The 22,029-nt window shown below is 41.2% G+C and overlaps 3 protein-coding genes across 5 annotated transcripts in view; 1 reads left to right on the forward strand and 2 right to left on the reverse strand.

The window, feature by feature from the left end:
• Positions 1–1,781, reverse strand: part of LOC141785026 (transient receptor potential cation channel subfamily M member 4-like) — a 21,128-nt gene extending 19,347 nt beyond the window's left edge. The window contains exon 1 of the mRNA XM_074663095.1: positions 1,581–1,781. Within this exon, the coding sequence (XP_074519196.1) occupies positions 1,581–1,646 (66 nt within the window). The 5' untranslated portion in view covers positions 1,647–1,781. The remainder of the gene's footprint in view (positions 1–1,580) is intronic.
• Positions 1,081–13,512, forward strand: LOC141785028 (chaperone Ric-8A). Of its 2 annotated transcripts, none has more exons than XM_074663097.1 (13): positions 1,081–1,394; positions 8,685–8,779; positions 8,863–8,910; positions 9,276–9,365; positions 9,444–10,051; positions 10,124–10,259; positions 10,337–10,525; positions 10,910–11,004; positions 11,115–11,265; positions 11,367–11,462; positions 11,546–11,690; positions 11,779–12,058; positions 12,201–13,512. In XM_074663097.1, exons 1-13 carry the CDS (start codon positions 1,280–1,282, stop codon positions 12,337–12,339), a joined length of 2,187 nt encoding a protein of 728 aa, XP_074519198.1. In that variant the 5' UTR covers positions 1,081–1,279; the 3' UTR covers positions 12,340–13,512. The 2 variants fall into 2 exon arrangements, with proteins under 2 accessions (XP_074519198.1, XP_074519199.1); XM_074663098.1 differs by lacking the exon at positions 1,081–1,394 and adding an exon at positions 7,809–8,345.
• Positions 13,513–14,975: 1,463 nt separating this feature from the next.
• Positions 14,976–21,962, reverse strand: irf3 (interferon regulatory factor 3). Of its 2 annotated transcripts, none has more exons than XM_074663076.1 (11): positions 21,717–21,962; positions 20,759–20,925; positions 20,321–20,492; positions 20,148–20,221; positions 20,018–20,054; positions 19,856–19,921; positions 19,526–19,765; positions 19,266–19,356; positions 17,549–17,838; positions 16,010–16,128; positions 14,976–15,681 (listed from the first exon to the last, which is right to left on the reverse strand). In XM_074663076.1, exons 2-11 carry the CDS (start codon positions 20,921–20,923, stop codon positions 15,571–15,573), a joined length of 1,365 nt encoding a protein of 454 aa, XP_074519177.1. In that variant the 5' UTR covers positions 20,924–20,925; positions 21,717–21,962; the 3' UTR covers positions 14,976–15,570. The 2 variants fall into 2 exon arrangements, with proteins under 2 accessions (XP_074519177.1, XP_074519176.1); XM_074663075.1 differs by having other exon boundaries at positions 19,856–19,924.
• Positions 21,963–22,029: the final 67 nt, after the last annotated feature.

Genomic DNA, 22,029 nt, shown 5'->3' on the forward strand with positions numbered 1-22,029 from the left:
TGCACTTTCATTGACTACACAGTGGTTTGTAAGTTTATAAGTTGTATACTTGCAGAATACTTGTAGTATTGTTGCAGTACCAAATAAAACTTTAATATGACCTAGCTGTGTACTCAAAGTTTACTACTCTTAACTTGAAAACATACTTTTAGTATTCTCTTAGTATACTTTTATGAACTAAAAGTAGACTACTATCATATAATTAGTGGACTTAAAGTGTACCAGCAGTACACTTCGCGGTATACTTTCATAAACTGAAAAGTGTGCTAGAAGTATATAACTAGTAAATTTAAAGTATACGTGTAAGTTTCGTTGTAGTATACTTACAGAACAAAATAAAACTTGAATACAAACTAGTAGTGTACTCAAAGTTTACTTCTTTTAACCTAAAAAAATACTTATAGAATACTTTTTTAAACTATAATGGGCCGATTTAGTCCCAGTAAGTACTGAAAAAGTACAATGGTAAGTAGACTACTAGTATATTAATATTAGTACACTTGCTGTAAAAAGTGTACTTGAAAAATACACTTTACCTTTACTTCAGTATACTTCATAAAATGAACTTGAAGTATGCTTCTTTTTTGTAAGGGATAGCACTTTAGACCTTAAAGATCCTTTGAAAAGAAGTTCTTTACAAATAAAATTTATTATAATTACTATAACATTCATCTGATTCCAATAGCTTAAGTAAATAAATCAGTCTTCATATTTTGTTTGCTCCTGCAGCTGATTTAATTAGGGCACCGTTCCATTTAGTTGTGCCAGTGGCATCTGACAGTTTGCCAGAGGCACAATATCAGCGTCTTCAGGCTATCACACCTTAATCAAGGAATTAAGCGATTATTGATGAAGTCATTTATCCCTGAGCTTATGGTTTGAAGTTATTGGACGTGACGACGTATGTTAGGTCACTTTTAGCCGCCACATACAGATAGTATGACATTAACGGCTGTGTTGGTCGCATACAGCTTTGATTTTTTAACTGTTTAACGGTTGTCAGAAGATGTGGAACGCTCCCGTTAAATGTAATGAAGTTAAGCTAGCTAATGTTATCAAAACTGTATTAGACCAAACACAAGGCGTGCCCTTCTGTTGTCTCTATTCTGACATGTCTGGTTGAGTAACGTTAAAATAAAGGTTGTGCTTTGAAATAACCCCGCGAAGTTTTCCAACAGTCGACATTATCGACTAATTAATTAGCAGCGTATTGTTAGCCGTTTGTACAACTGTTGAATGTGTCGAGCTAGCTTAACTTCCGCCGGGTTCCGCGGTGTTTATGACAAGAACTGAAAGAAGCCGGACTGCGCTTCTGGTGGGTCGACATGCGTTGCTGTTTACACACACAGCTCCATGCCGAGTCCCTTTGGTTTTCCAGGAACAGAGCCTAAACTGTGAGTATCGTATTACCCCACGAACACATGATAAGCTGCTGTCTAAAGAGGAGGAAACGTTGTGAAGCAGCGCTCCTCACTGTGACCCAGCACAACTTTCATCTCAACTTCACACACTCTTTTATTTTCATGTAGTCGCTGCTGCTGTGATTGTGAACCCCCCAGTGTAACAGAAACCCCACTTACTTGATCTTTCTCAGATTTACTGATTTTGTCCCCGCCGCCTCCTCCTTCTCCTCCTGTGTCTCTCATTGTTGTCTTCCTCTCTGTGAGCCTCACAGTGACAGATAATGGAGGCAAAGGCTTCAGGCTTTCTTTCTCACCATTTTCCAGTGATGAAGCTCATTTCTTAAATTGGTGCAACAGAGTGTGCCCCAAAACTATGGGAATGCCATTTCAGGGCACAGTGTGCAGAGCAGAAACAGCAAACAGGTGAGGGTGTGGTTTTTTACAGAGATACACAACCTGAATGTGAAAATAAAGGAGGGGCCAGCTAAAACCAAAGAGTGCATACCTGGGGTGTGTACTGAGCATTACTATAGTCCTCTCATCAGATCTCACTGGAGAGAAAAAGCTCTCACACACATTTTAACACCACTGTAGTACACTGACAAGCTTGTGCATTGAGTAATAGAGCCCTGTTGGCTAAAAATATCCTGCTTTAAGACCTGGATTTCAAACAGTACAAGTGTCGGACGACATCAAGGACAATTACAGTCCTATTTAATCATGCAGAAATATTTACAACCTAATTTGAATGAAGAAGGGAATAAATGATCCCAAAGTTAATGATCTACAGCAGCCACATAAATTTCCCTTGAGCTTTTATCCACATATGTATAAACTACAACTCCGGAAACTCGTTGAAATAAAATATTTATTAAACATTTCATATAAATAATGAGGATTTTATATTTTACAAGAGTAATGTAAATAAGTAACGCAGCATATCCACATTTTATGTGCTGACAGAGCTTCCTTCCACAATAAGTACCAGTCACAGCGATCATATAGAGAGATTGTTGGTATAAATATATCTGAGAACCGTCCTCCTCTTCCTTCAAATCTGTCTCCTTTCCCCGTACCCCTATCGGCCAAATCCTTGGGGGTCACTGGCCCCTTTCGACTCCTCTTTGTCTTTTTTCTTGCCGATGTGGTACAAAGTGTTGGCGAGGTTGTGGAGCTGGCACGTCCCGAGCTGGCAGCCGCGCTGAGGTGAACGCCTTGGACGCAGTTTCAACCCCATGCTGTCGATGCAGAAGAAAATAAAAATGAGATGAAATCTTGAAGTAACCCTGAGTTTTGGTTGATGATATCACATTTCTTTTGCTTTTAAATGTGATTTCACATAAAGTTTTCTCTGGGCGCATCAACAGATGGTTGAGGTCTTGCTCTCACCTGTGTTTCAGTGGCTCCAGGTCCACATGTTTGTCCTCAGAATGAAATGGGATGATCTTCAGGGCCCGAGCGTGCTGCTCCTGTGTGTCCTCTGAGCTTTCAGCTGCTGAACCCTCGACAGCGTCCTCTTGGAGGACGGAGTTTGTGTCTCCCCTATGGGAGGAAGAAAAAAGATAATTTGATATTCATGATTTCTTTCAATACAGAATCCATTTGTAAGTATTTCACATCCATCATCAGCGGTATATTTACAGATGTCCTCACTGACCTGTGAGGTGGTCTAAGTGGTGAGGCGGTGGTCAAAGGCACAATCAGCAACAGAAGCAGCAGAACAGCTATCTCCATACCTCACAGGCCTGTGGCAGAGAAACCATTAGTGATGCTGTGAAGAGCGTACCCTCCTAACCAAAGTTATTTCTTATTAAACACCCATAAAAGTTTTTACTTGTGTGTACAAGCTTTTAGCACCAAATTACAGAAAAAGAAAGGTTAATAAAAGATGACAGCTGTTGTTCAGAAACATGAAGTCAGGATGTAACTCACCACCAAGATTTCCAGAAAGTCTGCTGTGGCTTTTTGAGGGGACCATTCGAAGTGTCTAGTTGATGGTTTGATGTAAAGTCTGACATCCCTCTCCACCTCTGGTCCTTTATAGTGTTGTGGCAGGGTGAAGGGGTGTGTCTCTAACGTAGTCTTTCTGGCAAAGCCTCACCCAGACTCGTGATCACTTAGCGTGGCGGTTTAATTGTTTATTTACTGACGCTATGACTCCAGCGTAAACAACCTTTTGGCAGCATTATTGTACCTAAACTCAACGTGACCTCACACCCTTTGTAAAATTTATGTTGATTCTCAAGTCCACTTTCTGCACCCCCCTTCCTCCACATCCTCCTCCATCGCTCAGCTCTCTTACTCCACTCGCTGCTGAGCAATTGTTCCAGAAATCATTCTTTCATCCCCATCACCTGCAGGAAGCTGACAGAGCCCAAAATAACCCGATTCTCCTCCAGGCTTTTCTTTATCGCCTCATTTTTCCTGTTCCTTTTTTTCCCCTGAGCCACTCCGAACATCTGCATGTTATTCCTGAAGTGTCCTTCAACCAACCTCCCCTCCCACACACACAGTGTTTCCAAAAACACTTTTTGGTCTTCCCCCAAAGATAGTAAACTAAATTTAGAAAATGCATTTGCAGATTGTTGAATTCCATAACTTTATCTGGTGTGAAAATTTCAGCGTTTTAGGTTCAACACACGTCCAAGTGCAAAAAAAACACAAAAATACGTAATGTTTAATCTTAGTTCACACAGGAATTCCCTTGGGAGCCAGTGTCATGTCTAATGTTTTCTAACCCTTGCACTAATTTTCTTCCAGCTTCTCTCCTTCTCACTGAATCACAGCTTCCCCTCAAGACTCTATTGTTTACCCTTCCTGTCACCATCTGGGCAGGTTGTGTAGTCAGAGCAGCGCACTGAGTCATGACAAGCGCGCGCGTGCCTAAGAGAGCGTTTGCAGTGGAATGAGATATGCATCTCACAATTTCTCATATAAAATTATGAATAATGAGTAATCTACTCATAAAATGTCACAACACACGTGAAAGCAGAAATTACGTGCCAGTGGTCATCATTACTACGACAGGAAGAGCATCCTGGTAAAAAGAGAAGTCTGGTCAATGAATTCGGGATTAAACAGAAAAAAATTGTAATATTGTTATAGATTATTCACTGGCAAAGGTTTATTTGAAGAAATACTGCTTAGGTCAAGCTCCACAAGTGTGGGGCTTTGCTTCGTTTGTCTTTTTTGGAGGTAAATTCAGCGTATTTTAGAGTTTTTTATGTATTGTTTCAATATTTTAGATACCAAATCATTTTTTAAAGTTGTATGAAAAGGAAAAAGTTGACAAATTATTCAGCAAAATATTAAGTGATTAAGAATAATAGTTAGAGAAGTGCACTTATGGAGCTCTCTGAAACTTGATTGTTTTGTCCTGAAGTATCAGGACTTTTTTAAAGGATTCTTTAACATTATGAGATAGAGCCGTTTTCACCATATGTGTATATAACTCCACCATAAGTGGTCGGATTGCTTTGCAAAACAATACAAGACAATGTCACCACAATTTCTGACAGATGTGAAAGTACGATCCAGATCCTGGCAATATTCTAGATACTAAAATCTGGAATATGAAATATGTTCTGAGTCATAATAATTTTCAACTCTGTCAGGAAACAAATTATCGTACAAATCTGCAAGTAACAGCAAATTGTAGCAGACAGTCTGCTGAAAGGGAGTATAACATTAAAGTCGGACTGAAGTGTTGCGTGACAATCACAATATGCTCTGTGAAGGTCTTTTCTCTCTGGTTGCTTTTCTAGTTATGTTTTATTTTATGTCTGATCATGCTGGGCCTCCCAGTGCACAAGACATTAAAGGTTTGCTTTGTAGTTTTTAAACTGGAGTTTCACAATGCACTCACGGAAACAGCTTTTCTTTAGAAACCTCGATTCCAAAGTAAAGTCCTCATGAGATCAGGTTGCATAACAGACGCCATGTTTTACCTTGATTTTTTTTATTTTGGTCTGTTGAGATGATCAGAAAACAAGAGACGACTGGCTGAGAGCCACATTTTCTGCTCAGAAATGATGTGTTGATGTGTTGATGTATTAGAAGTAGGGAAAAGTGGCACACACAAGCAATGACCGGGTCCCAGCATGCTTCAAACTGCTGTGGGGTCATTAGCTAGCAATGCTAATTAATGTCCAAAATAGAGCAGTTCAAGAAAAAATATACAAACATGATTTTTAAAAGATATAAGGACTTCTTCTTATTTTGAATATGCAATTGACAATTTCCTTGGTTGTGTTTTTGTTTTATTTTTTGTCTGTTTACTTTTGTTCATGCATTGGTTTTGTTCTATTCAAATATTTGCTCATGATCAAAAAAAAGGAAAGAAAGAAAGGAAGCTGCACGATAACTGCTCTTTCTTTGGATATTGGAAAAATGATAGAACAAACTCTCTTTTCAGGAAAGAAAATGGTTTATTTATTACCTCTACACCTTGCAGATATTAATGATAAAATGGAATGGCCAAGTCATTTATCTGTCCCCTGTCGGAGATACAAACATCAATTTCCTCTTTACCTTGTGAATAACTGATTATTCCTAGCAGGACTTAAATTCTCACGGTTGAGATTAGTCTGCATGTTTTATGTAGTGTCCCAGATATTACGACAGCGAGTCGTGACGTGTCCCTGTCAGGATGATTAAAGCCGTTCGTCCTGGACTGATTCATCAGGAAAGTCGCCTGGTTTTTTCCACGTCATTCAGAGGTCGCTGTAGGTCAGAAGTGTCTCTTCGCTCTGGCTTGCTGATATCTTCCATCTCAAGCACCCTAATTTATCTTTAAGGCATAAAGGTTCACTTCCATGAGAAGACCGTTCTCCCACTACCCCTGACGCAGTGTGCATCCTGTTGTTGTAAACCTTCGACCACCAGCCGGCCTCTGCACCCTCCCGGCCGTGTTTCCTTTACCCACTGGGCACAAGAGCGAGCATCCTGCCAGGAAAGCCTGCCGTTCACTCACACAACGTCTTCTCACACATTACGTCTCAGGAGGCACTCCAGACACTTCGAAACAAGTGTGTAAACTTTGTCTTTATCTTTATAGCACAGTGTGTACGATCCTGTGAAGTAGGTTGAAAACAAAAACATCATTTACTGAGAAAAATCCTGAATAATGCATCTGCTGACTTAAAACCATGTGGAGTTTATGGTAGAGTTAAATTTTACCACTGTCATGCAATGGAAAGTTTTATACACATATTGTGCAAGACAATAATAACCTTCAGGGCATTATAATAAGACTGACTCAGCTGTGAAATAGCTCCATCATGTGGCCATACTCATGTACCACATTAAAAAACTGCCTGCCCAACATCTTTATTAGGTAGACCTTGCTAGTACCAGGTTGGACCCCCTTTTGCCTTCAGAGCCGCCTTGATCCTTGGTGGCATAGATTTAGCAAGGTCCTGGAAACATTCCTCAGAGAGTTTGGTCCATATTGACATGATAGCATCACACAGTTGCTGCAGATTTGTCGGCTGAACATCCATGATGAGAATCTCCCGTTCCACCACATCCCAAAGGTGCTCTATTGGATTGAGATCTGGGGACTGTGGAGGTCATTTGAGTACAGGGAACTCATTGTCATGTTGAAGAAAGCAGTCTGAGATGATTCCAGCTTTATGACATGGAGCGTTATCCTGCTGGAAGTAGCCATCAGAAGATGGGTACACTGTGCTCATAAAGGGATGGACATGGTCAGCAACAATACTCAGGTAGGCTGTGGACTTTAAACCATGCTCAGTTGGTACTAAGGGGCCCAAAGTGAGCCAAGAAAATATCCCCCACACCATTACACCAGCAGCAGCAGCCTGAACCGTTGATACAAGGCAGGATGGATCCATGCTTTCATGTTGTTGAGGCCAAATTCTGACCCTACCATCTGAATGTGGAGCAGAAATCCAGACTCATCAGACCAGGCAACGTTTCTCCAATCTTCTATTGTCCAGTTTTGGTGTTGCTGTGTGAATTGTAGCCTCAGTTTCCTGTTCTTAGCTGACAGGAGGGTCACCCGGTGTGGTCTTCTGCTGCTGTAGCCCGTCTGCCTCAAGGTTGGACGTGTTGTGCGTTCAGAGATGCTCTTCTGCAGACCTCGGTTGTAACCAGTGGTTATTTGAGGATATTTCCTCTTTTTTGGACCATTCTCTGTAAACCCTAGAGATGGTTGTGGGTTAAAATCCCAGTAGATCAGCAGTTTCTGAAATACTCAGACCAACAACCATGCCACGTTCAAAGTCCCTTAAATCACCTTTCTTCCCCATTCTGATGCTTGGTTTAAACTGCAGCAGATCCTCTTGACCATGTCTACATGCCGTAATACATTGAGTTACTGCCATGTGATTGGCTGATTAGAAATTTGCGTTGACGGGAAGTTGGACAGGTGTGCTGAATAAAGTGTCTGGTCAGAGTATAGTTTCATAACAAACTGCTGGAAAAAGTTATCCAAGGTGACTGTGCAGATGCGTCAGCCATTTAAAGCTGCAGCTTGGTTATGCAACTGCCTCAGATCTGAGATAAAACTAAGATCTTAATGTCTCCTTATGTCTGCCGGTGATTCTCAAGCCATTAAGAGATTTCATGTCGACAGTGACGGATTCAAGCTGAGGGGAAAAAGATGGAGATGTGTTTAGAAAACCTGTAGGTTAAAGGGTCAACACAGAGATATAAGCTTTGAGTCCATTAGTGGATTATAACCATAACCACTCCATGAGTCGTGCACCTCCCTGGGATTAAATAGAGAAAGACAGACAGACAGAGAGGAGAGGGAGATGCACCGAGTGCATTAAAAGTAACTAGGAGCAAGAGAATTCATCGTATTTAGAGTCGGAGCAGAGTTCACTGTGCAAACGTGGACGTAAACACTCGAGGACAAACTTTGGTTTAAGAGGCTTCGTCTGTTTCTGTACCAAGTCGATAAAGTGATCAGCACAGGTAAGTTTCCTCACATACATGCAGTTTAACTCCTTAAATCTGTCTGCAGGCTTTTCACTGTGTGTTTGTAGCTTATTACTGAGCGTCGCAGAGTTAGCCTTTAATTGCTTTTTGTCAAACTGATGCAGCTGAGGATGAATAAGTAGAAAAATACAGAAGTAATGTGTTGCATTTATGAGCTTTTTGTTTCCAAACTCTAAGAAACTTTCTGACATGTTTTAATATTTTATTGTGATGTCTTTAAACTGGTGTCATCAGCATCCCTGTCATTATTGTTGTGTAACTGTAATTTCATTATAGCCTGTAAGATTAATCCTGTCCCTGTGTGTTTACGTGCAGTAAGCATGGTGGTGGACCTGGACGGGATTATCTGCTGCATCAAGCAGGGGGATGTGAGCGGTGTTCAGTCACAGCTGCAGGAGTTCAACAAAGAGGTAACACTAACTCACGCTCTTACACTGTGTCATGCTGTTACAGACAGTTTCCGCCTCACTTTGCCTTTCTCTTTCTCCCCCAGTACGCACAGTGCTTCTTCTTTGATGCAGAGGAGAAGGAGCGAAGGAAAGTAAGTCTGAATGTCCATGTTCTTCACCCCTCCCCAACAATTCTGCTGTATAAGTCGTCCCTGATCCTCTCCTGGAGTACACTCAGACAGATTGAGCACAGGCAGAGTTACTGAGACACTGTTACATGCTGGATTATAATCCATTCAACACTTGGAGCTAGGAGATAAATACTGTGTAGTGTCTCTTTATTCACCAAATAAATAGATGTCCTGATTTGATTTTCTCTCCTCTGCTGCCTGGATCCAACAGAAAAGGAAACTGGAAGAGGTACTGTGCTGCTGCATGTGAAATGCCGAGTCAGCATTTCAACATACTTAAAAAAACTGTTACTGAGTATTCAACAATCTATGCTCTTCTGTTCCAGTTCAGGAAAAATAAAGTCAGACAGAGCAGTGGTTCTGACTCAGACTGTGACGAGTACGACCAGGATGATGGAGACCTTGTCCTCAGACAGGTACCAGAACAATCTGCGCAACCAGAGTCGCTTTTAGGAAGAATTATAAACTAAATCTTCTCTTTTCCCTCTTTACAGAACTTAGCTGTTGTCCTCGTGAGATTCATAAGAACACAGATGAAAAGTCAGGTGTTGAGATTGTGTCTCCGCTCCCTGAGGATCCTCTCTAGGGACAAAAAGGTACTGGGCCCCATGGTGACTGACAGCGCCCTCATCACTTTGGCGAGAGTAGCCGGGCTGACCACAAGTGACGCAGTTGAAGAAGGCAGCGACCCCGACTCTGATTTCTATGACAGCATCATTGCTTCTCTTGCGAAGGCCAGACTGCCGCAGACCCGCACTGACGTGGACGGAGACGACACTGAAGCAGGTGACCAACACGAGGAGTACCCCGCCTTCGAAGAGGACGCCAAGAGTGACGTCAGCATTGCTAACAGCGGAGACCTGGACAGCATCAGCTGGAGCGGGCGCCACCGGCCCAGCATCAACGAAATGCACCAAACTGGTGACCATCACAAGGTTCTGGAGCGTGGGAAGAGGGACCGCAGAGAGAGCGCCATGGACGGAGACGAGGATGAAGAAGAGGAGCGGTCAGGAGGGGAGATGGAGCGGAAAGAGGCCATGAAGGTGTTGTGTAACGTGGTGTACAACAGCACCTGGGCGCAGGAGAGGTTCAGTGCTCTCAGGTGAGATTACAGCAAAGTGCTGATCATAGCGTTGTTTGTTTTATCTCACCATCTTTTAATGTTTCCCATTAGGCTCTTGTGTGGCCTCACACAGCGTCTGTCGTCCAGCACAAGCTCTTCATCCCCCTCTAGTGTTCACTTTTACGAGCTGCGCCTCATGTTTCTCATGACGGCTCTGCGGCCTGAGCTCAGGACTCAGCTTCAGCAGGTGACAGCCTCAAACACACTCTCTGACACTTCCCCTTTGAGGTTAGATTAAACTGACGGCAGCTCTTTATCCCACAGGAGGGAGGCGTGTCCATTCTCACTGCAGCTCTGGAGAGCAGCCTGGAGGCTCAGTGGAAAAACCAGTATGAGTGTGAGCTGGGCCCAGCAGCAGCACCGATCTCACTGGAAGCCTCACAGCGCATCATAGAGATCCTCAAAATCCTCTTCAACATCACCTACAGCGCTCACAGGCAGGAACCGAGCGAGGTCAGTGACCCCGGGTCAGGAAGTAGTGCTATCGGCCTTGGAAGTGATGTTTGAGGGAATATGAACTAGCTGCATCAGATCGTCCTCTCTTCACATGGCAAAAAACTGAATCGTATCAAGTGTTTTTGTCTTGTTTTAAGTTGTAATATCTTATTATGCCACATTTAACCTATCAGTCCAGAAAAATGTCTTATTCAAAGTTATTTAAAGACATAAATGAGGTCTGAATTGCTTGAAAATAGTAGTAAAAAACTGCCAATGAATACGAAAAATTTGCTTAATACAAGTAACATCTGTCTTACTCCATTGGCAGAATTTTTTTACTAGTTTTAGGCAATTTAAACTTAATTTTGTTGTCAAATGTGTTGATGCCTCTCCCCTCAGGAAGACGCGTCCCTCTACCGCCACCTGGTGGCCATCCTGCGTCTCTGCCTGATGAGGAAATGCATGCTGTCAGATGATACAGATGAACTGCAGAGGTGAGCACAGCAGAGTGAGGATGGAGTTAAAAAGTTAGCTCTCAGTTTAGTTCGAGGAAATATTCTCCATGAACCACTTCCTCTTTCTCTCACCTATGGTTGTGTCTCAGTCACACCGTCAACCTGCTGTCAGCGCTGCCTCTGCAGTGTCTGGACGTGCTGCTCACGCCTCCTCAGCAGACAGACTCCCAGCAGAGCCAGAGCGCCAACATGGACTGCGTTCACATCCTGCTGCTGTTCATGGAGAGACGCCTGGAGTCGGTGAGGACGACTGAAAAGCTGAGCTGGAAGATCGTTTTGTTTCTGATAACAGTTTCCTTTCACTGAAACACTCTGAGGCAGCGTTGTTTGATCATTTTCAGGGTGACAGAGTCAAAGAGAAGCTGACACCAGTCCTCAACCTGCTGACAGAGAGCTGCCGAGCCCACAGAGAAACGCGGCGTTACGTCAGGAAACATGTAAAAACCAAAACCCAGATTAAACACACGTTAAAGTTTCTTCTATGTCAAATTAAATCAGATGTCTCCTGCTGGTTTTTTAGATCCTGCCTCCTCTGAGAGACGTGTCGCACAGGCCTGAGGATGGCTCCACAGTGAAGAGTCGGCTGATCCGTCTCATGACTCATCTGGACACAGATCTCAAACATTGTGCTGCTGACCTCATTTTTGTCCTTTGCAAGGAAAACGGTAACTGCACAAGATCCCAACACATCAGGCTGAATATTCCAACAGCCGATGTTTATCCCTCTTTCTGCCTCCTCCCTTCTTCTCTCAGTGAGACGCTTTGTGAAGTACACCGGCTACGGGAACGCAGCAGGCCTGCTGGCTACCAGGGGTTTGTTGGGAGGCCAGACGTCCGTGACCCTCCGTTCTGACACACAGTACTCGAGCGACTCGGACTCAGACACCGAGGAGTATCTTCAGGTCAAAGATCGCGTGAACCCAGTGACGGGGCGGGTGGAGGCGGAGCAGCCGGATCCCATGGAGGGCATGACGGAGGAGGAGAAGGAGGAGGAGGCCAAGAGGCTGATCATGCTGTTTAATAAGCTGTCCAGGTCAGTGAGAGTCTGTGAGTGACCCCTCACAGATGGTGCTAAAAATAAAACTCTGAAAAGGCGGCGAACTTCCTCAGTTGGTCCAGAAAATACTGAAATATGAAAATGAAAATGTTGTCTATGTGCTTTGATGAATCTGCAGGGATAAGATAATCCAGCCAATGGGAGTGAACTCCGAGGGGAAGCTGGTCCCAATGATGGGGCTCAGAGAGGACTCCATCACCGAGGCGGGAGAGTCCGGGTCAGACCATGACGGCGATGAAAAGGGAAAGGAGAGCTAAGACGTGGCTAATACTCACTGATTTTCCCTCATATCCAGTTTCTGGAGTCTGACGGTCACAGATATTTTTAGTGAAACTTTCTGAGATGTTTTAACAGTGATGTTACGCTCAGTTATTCCAAGTTTAAAAAATCCAGCTTTTACATTTTTTAAATTCAGTAAAATGAGGATCAGGGAAACTGATTGAAATGTGTCAGAAAGCTAATACCCCTCTTCTTTGTGATCAGATATTTTATTTATTATCAGATTGAGGTGTCAAAAATATTCACACAGGCTGTGCCACAGGAGCAGAGAGCTCATATAGTTCATCCCCCTCCTGAGTCTCTGCCACAGACACAGCTTCATACTCTGCTTCATACATCTGTTTTTTTTGTTGCTGGGTGTGGCGTGATTTGTGTCATGTGCAGATGTGATGGATTGCTACAAATCAATAAGGTGTTGGAATGGTATTTTGTTTATATATCTCACCCATCTACAATCAAATTCACTCTTTCCAGATGGTGCAAGTTCAACGATTTTAGGATAGGTCTTTACTTTTTTGGTGACGATGACAAGCTGAAATGAAACAGTAGTAGCGAGGCTATTTTTAAAACATGCGGAGTTGAAAGTACAGATATTTGCCAGAAAATGTAAGGAGTAGAATTTTAAAAAATGGATAAAACATAATTACTCAAGTAAAGTATAAATTACCAACATTTTTATTTAAGTAAGGTAAAGTATTTCAACTTTGTTACTTGACACCTCTGATAATCAGAGTGAGGTTTAGATCAACTATCAACACAAGTCAATAAAACATTTCCTCACTCCTCGCCCATCCCCCACCTGGCACATTTGTTAGACATTTAGACAAATGTGTGCGCACATGTAAATGAAAATTAAAAAAAAAACCTGTACTGAATTTATAAATAAGTTATGATATGAATAAATGGAAGGAGGAGGAAAAAATTAAAAATAAATCAAATCAGAGAAAAAAAACTCAATCTTGCTGTTTTTGGGGGGTTGTTAAATAGACTCTGTGTGTGAACTTGAAATGAATCATTTAAAATTTTTTATTTTGAAATGAAAGTTACATTTCTCCAAACTCTTTACCAGTTAATAAATTCATGTGATTGCTTCACAAATTAGACACAAAACCCATACTTTTTTTTTTGGTTAACATCAAATAAACATAGGTGTCAAGTAACCAAGTAAAAATACTGTTACCTGACTTAAGTAGAATTTTTGCGTGTTTATACTTAACTTGAGTAGTTATTTTTAGATGACTTTTTACTTCTACTCTTTACATTTTTAGTCAAATATCTGTACTTTTCACTCCCTACATTTTTAAAAATAGCCTCGCTACTCTAGTTTCCTTTCAGCTTTGATAAAAAAAGAACAACAACACAAACACACACAAACTTAAAAAATAAAAACCTATCCAGATAAAATGTGCCATTCAGACAAAGTGAATTGGATTGTGGTTGGATGAGAGGTATAAACATGGCACTGCCTGAGAATGAGTTGGAATAATAAAGCACAGTGAAGTTCTCACTAGAACATTTATTTAACCATCGCACTGGGAACACACTGTGAATCATGACAGTCATATAACATGAAGAAGACTCAGTGCTGCACTCTGCTGGCACAAAACAGGGAACAGCACCTTCTAAGTACAGTAGCTCTTATAATAATGATAAACTAATAACTTTATTTGTATAGCGCTTTTTAAAACAGAAGTTTAAAAGTGCTTTAACATAAAAACAAACACAAGCATCACACATGGAACATAAGCTTCAACCCATATAAATCCCCGGCAATACAAGACCCATGCAATATAGAATGAGAGTCTCAATCAACGGAAAAAATAAAATAAAAATAAAATAAAATAAAAGGCAAAAAGGGGTTGGGAGCAGAGAACAGGACAGCAGGTATTAAGAGGACAATGTGAATGGTGTTAATAGTATAGTTAATCCACAAAATAATAATAAAATTGACGATAAAATAATGAATGAGAAATAGAACAGTAAAACCAAGGTAAGATAGAAATGAAAGATAAAAGACAAAAGACAAGATGAAGAACAAAAAGACGGTATCACATAAAAGCGAGTCTTTAAAAGAGAATTTTTAAAAGAGACTTAAAGGAATCTTTAATAATAGTTATTTAGGAAATAATTACTTATGCTTTGGTCCAGGAAAATAAAATAAAATTAATTTGGCTTACGAGGGGGGTGGGTGGCGGGGTGCTCCCCAATATAATCACAGGGGAGACTATGTGGGTGTTGTGGTAGCGTATAAGTAAAGTAATCAAATACTTTGGCTAGCCTAGATTAGTTTGAAATGATCTAGCCTTCATGTTTTGTACTGGTCAACACGAGCTGTTCCAAATTTTTCAACGTTAACATTTTAACGAAAACGAAACTTAAGTCATTACGGCCTTTGGAATGCGCTTTAAGCCCCTTTGGCGCGGCCCAAGCTTTTCTCATTTTGAAACCAGTACTTTTACACTTTTTCTCAAGTAAAAAGCCCAAGTCAATACTTCAACTTCTATAAAAGTCTTTTCAGATCTTACTATCTATACTTCTACTTGAGTAATGAATGTGAGTACTTTTGACACCTCTGCAAATAAATGAGGGGTTGAGTAGGGAACGCAGCTTTCTATGTGGCCCCACTGGTTAAAAGAAAAATATAACATCCCTTATAGCCCTCTTTATTTGAATGATGTCTTGAAATTGTGTTGTTTACACCATATCATATGTAACCTGATGTCTTGTTTACTTTAAGGAATCCTGTTTAAACTTTTTGTTAGGGATTCATTTTGGAAATTAGGAGTTTAGTTGATAATAAAAGTGAACACCAGGAGATATTTGAATGACTTAGTACCATCTTTATTTCTTTCCACTACATGATTACTATAAAGGAACATACAATAAACAGATAGTTGAGGAGACTGACGACCTGGGAACACTAGTTTAAGGTAAACTTGTTGTTCTTTACGTCTTCTTTACGCATCGTGGTACATTGATCCCAGACAAGCCTCTAAAGGCATCAAATTTCCCATCTTTTAAAATCATACTGATTGGTCCCATTGTTTTGTCAAAATAACAGTTGAAAAGCCAATAATTCAGTGTAAAAAATAAAATAAAAGACGTTGGTAGAGGCAGCAAACCCTTAATCCATGATCGTGATAACTGTCTGATTTCTTCTGGGTGCAGTTTGAGGTTAAAAAGTGGATCAGCAATAACCCAGTGTGTTACTAGAGCTCCATCATCTCCTCCAGTGATATCTGCAGCTCCACAGACCGCAGGGAGGAGGAGCCACCCTCTACAGCCATGTTCTTCAGCAGCTCCATCGAGGTCAGGACAACCTGAGAGGGAGGAAATCAAACGCAGTAATGAAAGATTTCAACGACAGCTGTAGAATTAAAGCTGAAGGAAATGACACATGTCAGGCTGGTTTCCTGCGACTTTTTGTGCAGGCTTTTACTGCACAGCATGAGCTCTTGTTGGAAAACCTTTTACGCCACAGGGATCAGCTGTCACCACCTCCTCTCTCAGTTAAATCAATCAATGTTGAGATAAAATGTGCGTCTGTGGACAGCTTTTCTGAGTGGGCAGTTAAACAGCCGTGACGTTTGATGGAGTTGGTGCAGAATAAAGAAGTTATCTGAAAAAAAACCTCTCTGAGCAACTCACCTCCACTGTAATGAGTTTCTTGTCCCAAGGCCTGGCCTGGGGGTCAGGCCACTTCTCCCCCAGGCAGAAGAACAAAGAGCAGGGAGGAGAGTCTCCACCTTCGATGAACTCCAGTATTCCTGGAGGGAAAGGGTAGATCGCTACGTCAAACCAGCAGCATGTTTGTAAAGGTACAGTGGGAAAATAAGTATTTAACACATCAACTTTTTTCTCATCACATTTATTTCCAAAGATGCAATTTCAACAAAATTTCTACCAGACATTGGTATTAACTCAAATAATCCACACATGAAAAGAAATCACAACGTTCAGGTCCATAAACAATGATTATATGGAATTAAGTACAATAACACAGGAAAAAAGTATTGAACACACTAACTGGGACTCATCTAATACTTAGTAGAGAAGCCTTTGTTTGAAATGTTCAATTGAATTGAAGTCAGGTGATTGACTCGGCCATTCTAACAGATTGATTTTCTTTTTCTGAAACCATTTGAGAGTCAACTTTGCCGTGTGCTTTGGATCGTTGTCCTGCTGGAAGGTCCAGCCACGTCTCATCTTCATCATCCTGGTGGATGGCAGCAGATTCAGATCAAGAATTTCCCCATACATGGCTCCATTCATTGCTCCGTCAGTTATATGAAGTTTGCCAACACCATGAGATGAGAAACAACCCCATGCCATGATGCTTCACCTCCAAACTTCACTGTTGGTGTAGTGTTTTTTGGCTGATGTGCAGAGCCATTTCTCCTCCAAACATGGTCTGTAGTATGACAGCCCAAAAGTTCAGTTTTGGTCTCATCTGACCAGACAACATTCTCCCAGTATTCTACAGGCTTGTCAAGATGCTGTTTAGCAAACTTTAAACCAGCTTCAACATGCCTTTTCTTGAGGAATGGAGTCTTGCAGGCTGAGCGTCCATAGAGGCCATGGCGGTGGAGTGCATTGCCTGTTGTTTTCTCTGTAACAATTGTACCTGCTGCCTCCAAGTCTTTCTGGAGCACTTTCAGGGTGGTCCTTGGCTGGTTGAGTACTCTTCTGACTATCTTTCTGACTCCCTGGTCAGAAATCTTCAAGGAGCTCCTGTGCGTGGCCTGTTGATGGTAAGGTGGTGCTTCTTCTACTTTCGAATAATGGCCCCAACGGTGCTGACTGGAATATTCAGGTGCTTTGATATAAGTCTGTAACCAGTTCCATTCTAATGCTGAGCAACAATCAGGTTGTGAATGTCTTCAGAGAGCTCTTTGCCTTTACCCATCATGAGGTGTGTGGTATTTAACTGCTTGGTGAAAAAACGACTTTTTTTATAGGACCATCAATTTGCTCTAGCCCAGCTGATGTTGGTTTGCACTAATTGGAAGTTCAGGTAATAATTACTGACAGATTTCAGGTGGTATGATGCATTTCCTTGCCAAAGTATACAGCCTCTAGAAATTTTGTTTGAATTGCAGCTTTGAAAATAAATGTAATGAGAAAAAAGTTGACACGTTTAATACTTATTTTCCCCACTGTATGTGTTAAAAAGCTCATCTCACTGACCTCGTATAAAGTCTCTGAACTCAAACAGCGGTACCGGATGCAGCTTGGAAACCTCTTGGATCTGTCTGCTCGTGTCGTGCTTGGAGAGGCTCCAGAAAGCTTTGATGTCTCCTCGTCTCTGGCTGTAGACCACGGGGCCCGACACCCCGACATCCAAACCGTCGCCCAGGTTGTCCAGGATGCACTGGGTGAGTCTGGCTTGGGTTTGATCCGGCATGGCTCCCAGACTCGGCAGAGAGATGATGGAGAGGCCTGACTCCGGATCGTACCCTGTCCCATTAAGTCCAGGCCTGGTGTGATGAGAGTTCATTAGATTCAAACTGAAACAGCAGATATATTCAGAGCATCTCAGAACAAGTTTGTCTTTATCCTAAGATAGGCTGTTTGGCTAATTACCAAAGAGAAGCTAATGACTTGCAGTGAAAATCCTTCTATTTATTTACATGAAAGTAAAAAGCCTGCCCTAACCTGTGGGCTAGCTCTCCACCCACAGTCAACCTGCATTGCAATTAACCTGTCTGTATATTATGGTCTGTGTTTTTATTTGTTTTCTTTTGGTGTCTTTCACTGCCAATACTTGTTTTACATTAATACTGCTCCTTTTTTTTCTTTTATCCCTACTATGTAATGTTGTACTGTCTCAATATGTTTTTATGTAAATGGGACTACGGATGGAAATAAGCATCAAGCTACAATCCGGCATTTTTACATGTTTTAACATGTTCATCAATGTGCACTGTCCCATTCAAATAAACAAATGACTCCACTACACTGCAAAAAAATGAAATCTTCTTAAGTATTTTTGTCCTATTTGAAGTAAATATCGCCTTTTTACTCTTAAAATGAGCCACATTCACCTGACCAGTCCAGAAAAATGTCTTATTTTAAGTTTTTTAAAGACAAAAATGAGGTCTGAATTGCTTGAAACAAGTAAAAATAATCTGCCATTGTAACAAGAAAAATTTGCGTAAAACTAGAATACTGTCTTAATCCAAGCAACTTTTCTCTTGTTTCATTGGCTGATTCTTTTTTAACTTGCTACTGCAATTCAGAGCTCATTTTGTCTTTAAATAACTTGAAATAAGACATTTTTCTGGACTGGTCAGGTGAATGTGGCTCATATTAAGTCTAAAAAGTAGGGATAGACCAATTATCGGCCAGGCGGATTATCAGGGCCGATATTTGGCATTTTGAAGCATATCGGCATCTGCCTTTTTTTTATATATTTGACAGCCAGTAAGAAACAAATTTAAAATTACATTGTTGTGGCTCTGATGCAGCCGCTCCGCTGTCTGTCTTTGTCTATTGCAGTTACATTTACATTTTTGAAAACTTTATTTGCTGTAGAAAACTTTAGCTATTTGTTTTTTAAAGTGTTTTTTAAAGTTTTCATTTAACTTTATAAAAGATGTTGCTAAACCTGTGAGCTGTTTAATAAGATCATGCTTAAATGTATTTGAATGAAGTTAAGTGTTGGAGTTTGCATTATTCAAAATTTTGACACCAATATTTGCACTTTGACTGCAAATTAATATCAGCTTCATATATCGGTTATCGGCCTCCTTGGCTACAAATAATAAGGAAAAATCCATATCGGTCTATCTCTACTATAAAGACATTTACTCCTGAAAGTAAGATAAAATCACTTGCTCAGATTTCAGTTTTTTGCAGTGTACACACCAGGTTTTCTCAGTCAGAAGCTGTTTTTTAAAATCACCTGTAGACGAGACGAAATCCAGCTTCATTGCTGACGATCTGCTCAGACACTTTCACCCCTCTGTAGTACACCAGAACCTTGAAGTGAGTCTCTAAAGCAGAAAAGTGTAAAAAAAAAAAAGATCTTATTTTAATAATCTACCACTTTAAACATGTTTGATTTATTCCAAAATGTCAGAAAATAACCCATTTATTGTTGTCACATCATTTTGGACACTCTGTTCAACATCCCTTTGCTTTCACTGTCATCCATCAACTCACTGAAGCTGTTTCCATCCCTGGTCTGGTTCATAGTCTGCAGGAACTGTTCCGCCCTGTCACATGACCCTCCCACGGCTCCCTCCATTGGACACCCTGGTTGCTCTGGCAACCCAGCTTCCACTACTGCACCCTCGATCCTTACTGGATACCGCTGTTGCCCAGGAAACGCTTGTGCACCAATCACAGCCTGGATGTCTAGCTGCTGTTGCTCGGGAGGAGGCTCGAAGCCTGCGATGCCCTCTGTGGAAAAGTTGGAGAAAGTGTTTGGAGAAAGTAGGTTCTTGTTTTCTGCTCGTTGTGCAGCGCTGAGGAGGGAAAGTCTGAGTCTACCTGGTTCAGGGCCGATGCTGAGTCCCTCCAGACACTCCTGGAGGATGTCACGGTGCGCAGCCGAGTCTGCTGGCAAAGATTGGAGCAGAAAATAAAGCAAATCTAAATTTCTTCCAACAAATTTGTGATGTAATAAATCCAGAGAGATGTGTGGTTTCTTACCGTTATCATCTGGCCGATAAAGAAAATCAACCTGGCTCTGAAATATTAGAGACACATCTTACTGAGCTCATATTTTTACAACAAAAAAAGTGAATCAGAATTAATATTTAACTGCCGTGCTTTTGCTTACTTCTTGTACAGGATGGTGAAAATCATCAAACAAATCTGCTTCATCCATCTCCTGGGATCCAGCCGACGAGTTTCCTGTAAAATTGACATAATCCTCAGGCAAGCTCCACATTAGCATGTTAGCTTAATTACACTAAATGCTGTTTGACTACAGTCGACCTGGGACATCCTCACCTCCTGATGCTGACTCGTCCGGCCAGTGAAACACTTTGTGGGGGTTTGCTGGGTCGTTCTTGTTGTCAGAAACCAGTTTGAACTTCTTGGCTCGCAGGGCGCTGCGAAAGTTCCTCTTCCACACCGAGGCGTCTCCCTGAGCTCGGCCGTTTCCACTCACCTCTGCCCAGGCCTGTGGGAAGACACCAAGCCTTACTGATGACAAGTTTTATTTTTTATCACCAAAATCAAAAAACACTGGGGAGCACAGTTTTTGTTGAGTAGGGTCTGACAACTGCTTTTCAAGTCAAGTTTTTGAACTAAAGGATCACATTTTCGTAAAAAAAAAAAAAAGAAAGAAAAATACTCTACTTATTTATCTTCTTGTTATCTACTTGTTTAAGTTTTTTTCTAATTGTTCCTCAGTGTTATCACTTCATTTAACTGCTGATTAATCACCTTAAAGATGAGAACGTCAGCCTGAGAGGAGTCCTGTCTCAGCGCATGTTTCCAGGGAATACAGAACTCTGTACACTCCACGTTCTTCCAGTGGACACCGGGATACTCTCCGCTGTCGATCTTGTCCCGCAACCACGGGATGAGTAGAGGTTTGGAGTGAGACATTCCTGCAGGAGCAAAAAAAAGACATCACCTCATTATCATCTCTCAAAAAAGCATTTTATGATGTGGGCTCACAATGTTTTAATCCTAAAAATTAAGACTTTTCATGTTGCAGCTGTTGCCCTGAATACCTGACGTGACCATAGATGTAGGGTGATTAAAATAAGGTAGAGTCTGCATCATTTCAGCAGTCCACTTTAAAAATATCAGACTCATGTTCATAAAGTCTCCAGCAGGGGGCGCAATTTAGTTATTTTACAACAACATTTGTTTGGAGACTGTTAAAATATATTACATCAGCAAATATTAGAGACCACAATCCTAAATCTGGACGTCCTCTGTGAATATTTTATTAAAAAAAATGTTAATTTATTTTGTAAAATTCTGAAATGTATTCATTGATTTAACACAAGAGTATTATTCCTTTTTTTTTTTTTTTTTTTTTTTTTTTTTTACTTATTTTCTCTATTTTAAGCCAAAGGAAGTTGTTTTATGTGACGACCAGTTTGCAGATCTTAATACCAAATTTACTCTAATATGAGCACAAAGAAAAACGCAGAATTGACCTGGAATGACTTGAACACGTGGATTTTTCATTCTTGCAGGATTTTAATATTCGTCCAAAGTTCTTTTCATTGAATATTTGGTCCCAAAGTAAAAAACGCCCATGGTTTGAAGTGTGAAACATACAGGCCTTATTAACCCCACATACAGTTTTTACGGTTACCAAAAGTCTTACAGCAGCTGAAATTCGAGTGAACGTGAATATAATATTAACATTAACTCCGTGTCTTACCTGTGAAAACAAGCTCTCAGCTGATGTTGAGTTCACTGCCGGTCGTTTGTGGAGCTCCACAGATATAAACACGCTGGAGATCAACGTTAAATAAGAAGCTGTGCGTTAAAATGTGACACTGTTTGACAATCTGTGTCTCTATCAAGCTGCTTTTTTCCTTAAATACCGCAGAGTCCGTCTGTTTATCCGCTGGCCGTGAGGTTTTCTTGGGAAACTCCGAGTATCAGTTTCGTTTTCCAGATGTGACGTCAGCGTCCGTTTTATCAAATCCGGGCCGCTAGGTGGGGTCAAACCCACATACACACTGCACTCT

The sequence above is a fragment of the Halichoeres trimaculatus genome, unplaced genomic scaffold (assembly GCF_033239565.1).
Source record: "Halichoeres trimaculatus isolate MK-OKI-2021-1 unplaced genomic scaffold, fHalTri1.1 fHalTri1_scaffold_23, whole genome shotgun sequence".
Classification (NCBI taxonomy): domain Eukaryota; kingdom Metazoa; phylum Chordata; class Actinopteri; order Labriformes; family Labridae; genus Halichoeres; species Halichoeres trimaculatus.

Bases quoted from the DNA above. Each gene is read 5' to 3' on its own strand.
- LOC141785028 (XM_074663097.1), top strand. From the start codon at position 1,280: ATGACAAGAACTGAAAGAAGCCGGACTGCGCTTCTGGTGGGTCGACAT. The intron at 1,395-8,684 runs GTGAGTATCGTA...GTTTACGTGCAG, and splicing joins CCAGGAACAGAGCCTAAACT to TAAGCATGGTGGTGGACCTG. The intron at 11,005-11,114 runs GTGAGCACAGCA...GTTGTGTCTCAG, and splicing joins GATACAGATGAACTGCAGAG to TCACACCGTCAACCTGCTGT.
- irf3 (XM_074663075.1), bottom strand. From the start codon at position 20,923: ATGTCTCACTCCAAACCTCTACTCATCCCGTGGTTGCGGGACAAGATC. The intron at 17,839-19,265 runs GTGATTTTAAAA...TCATCACACCAG, and splicing joins GGATTTCGTCTCGTCTACAG to GCCTGGACTTAATGGGACAG. The intron at 15,682-16,009 runs GTGAGTTGCTCA...CCTCCCTCTCAG, and splicing joins AGAAACTCATTACAGTGGAG to GTTGTCCTGACCTCGATGGA.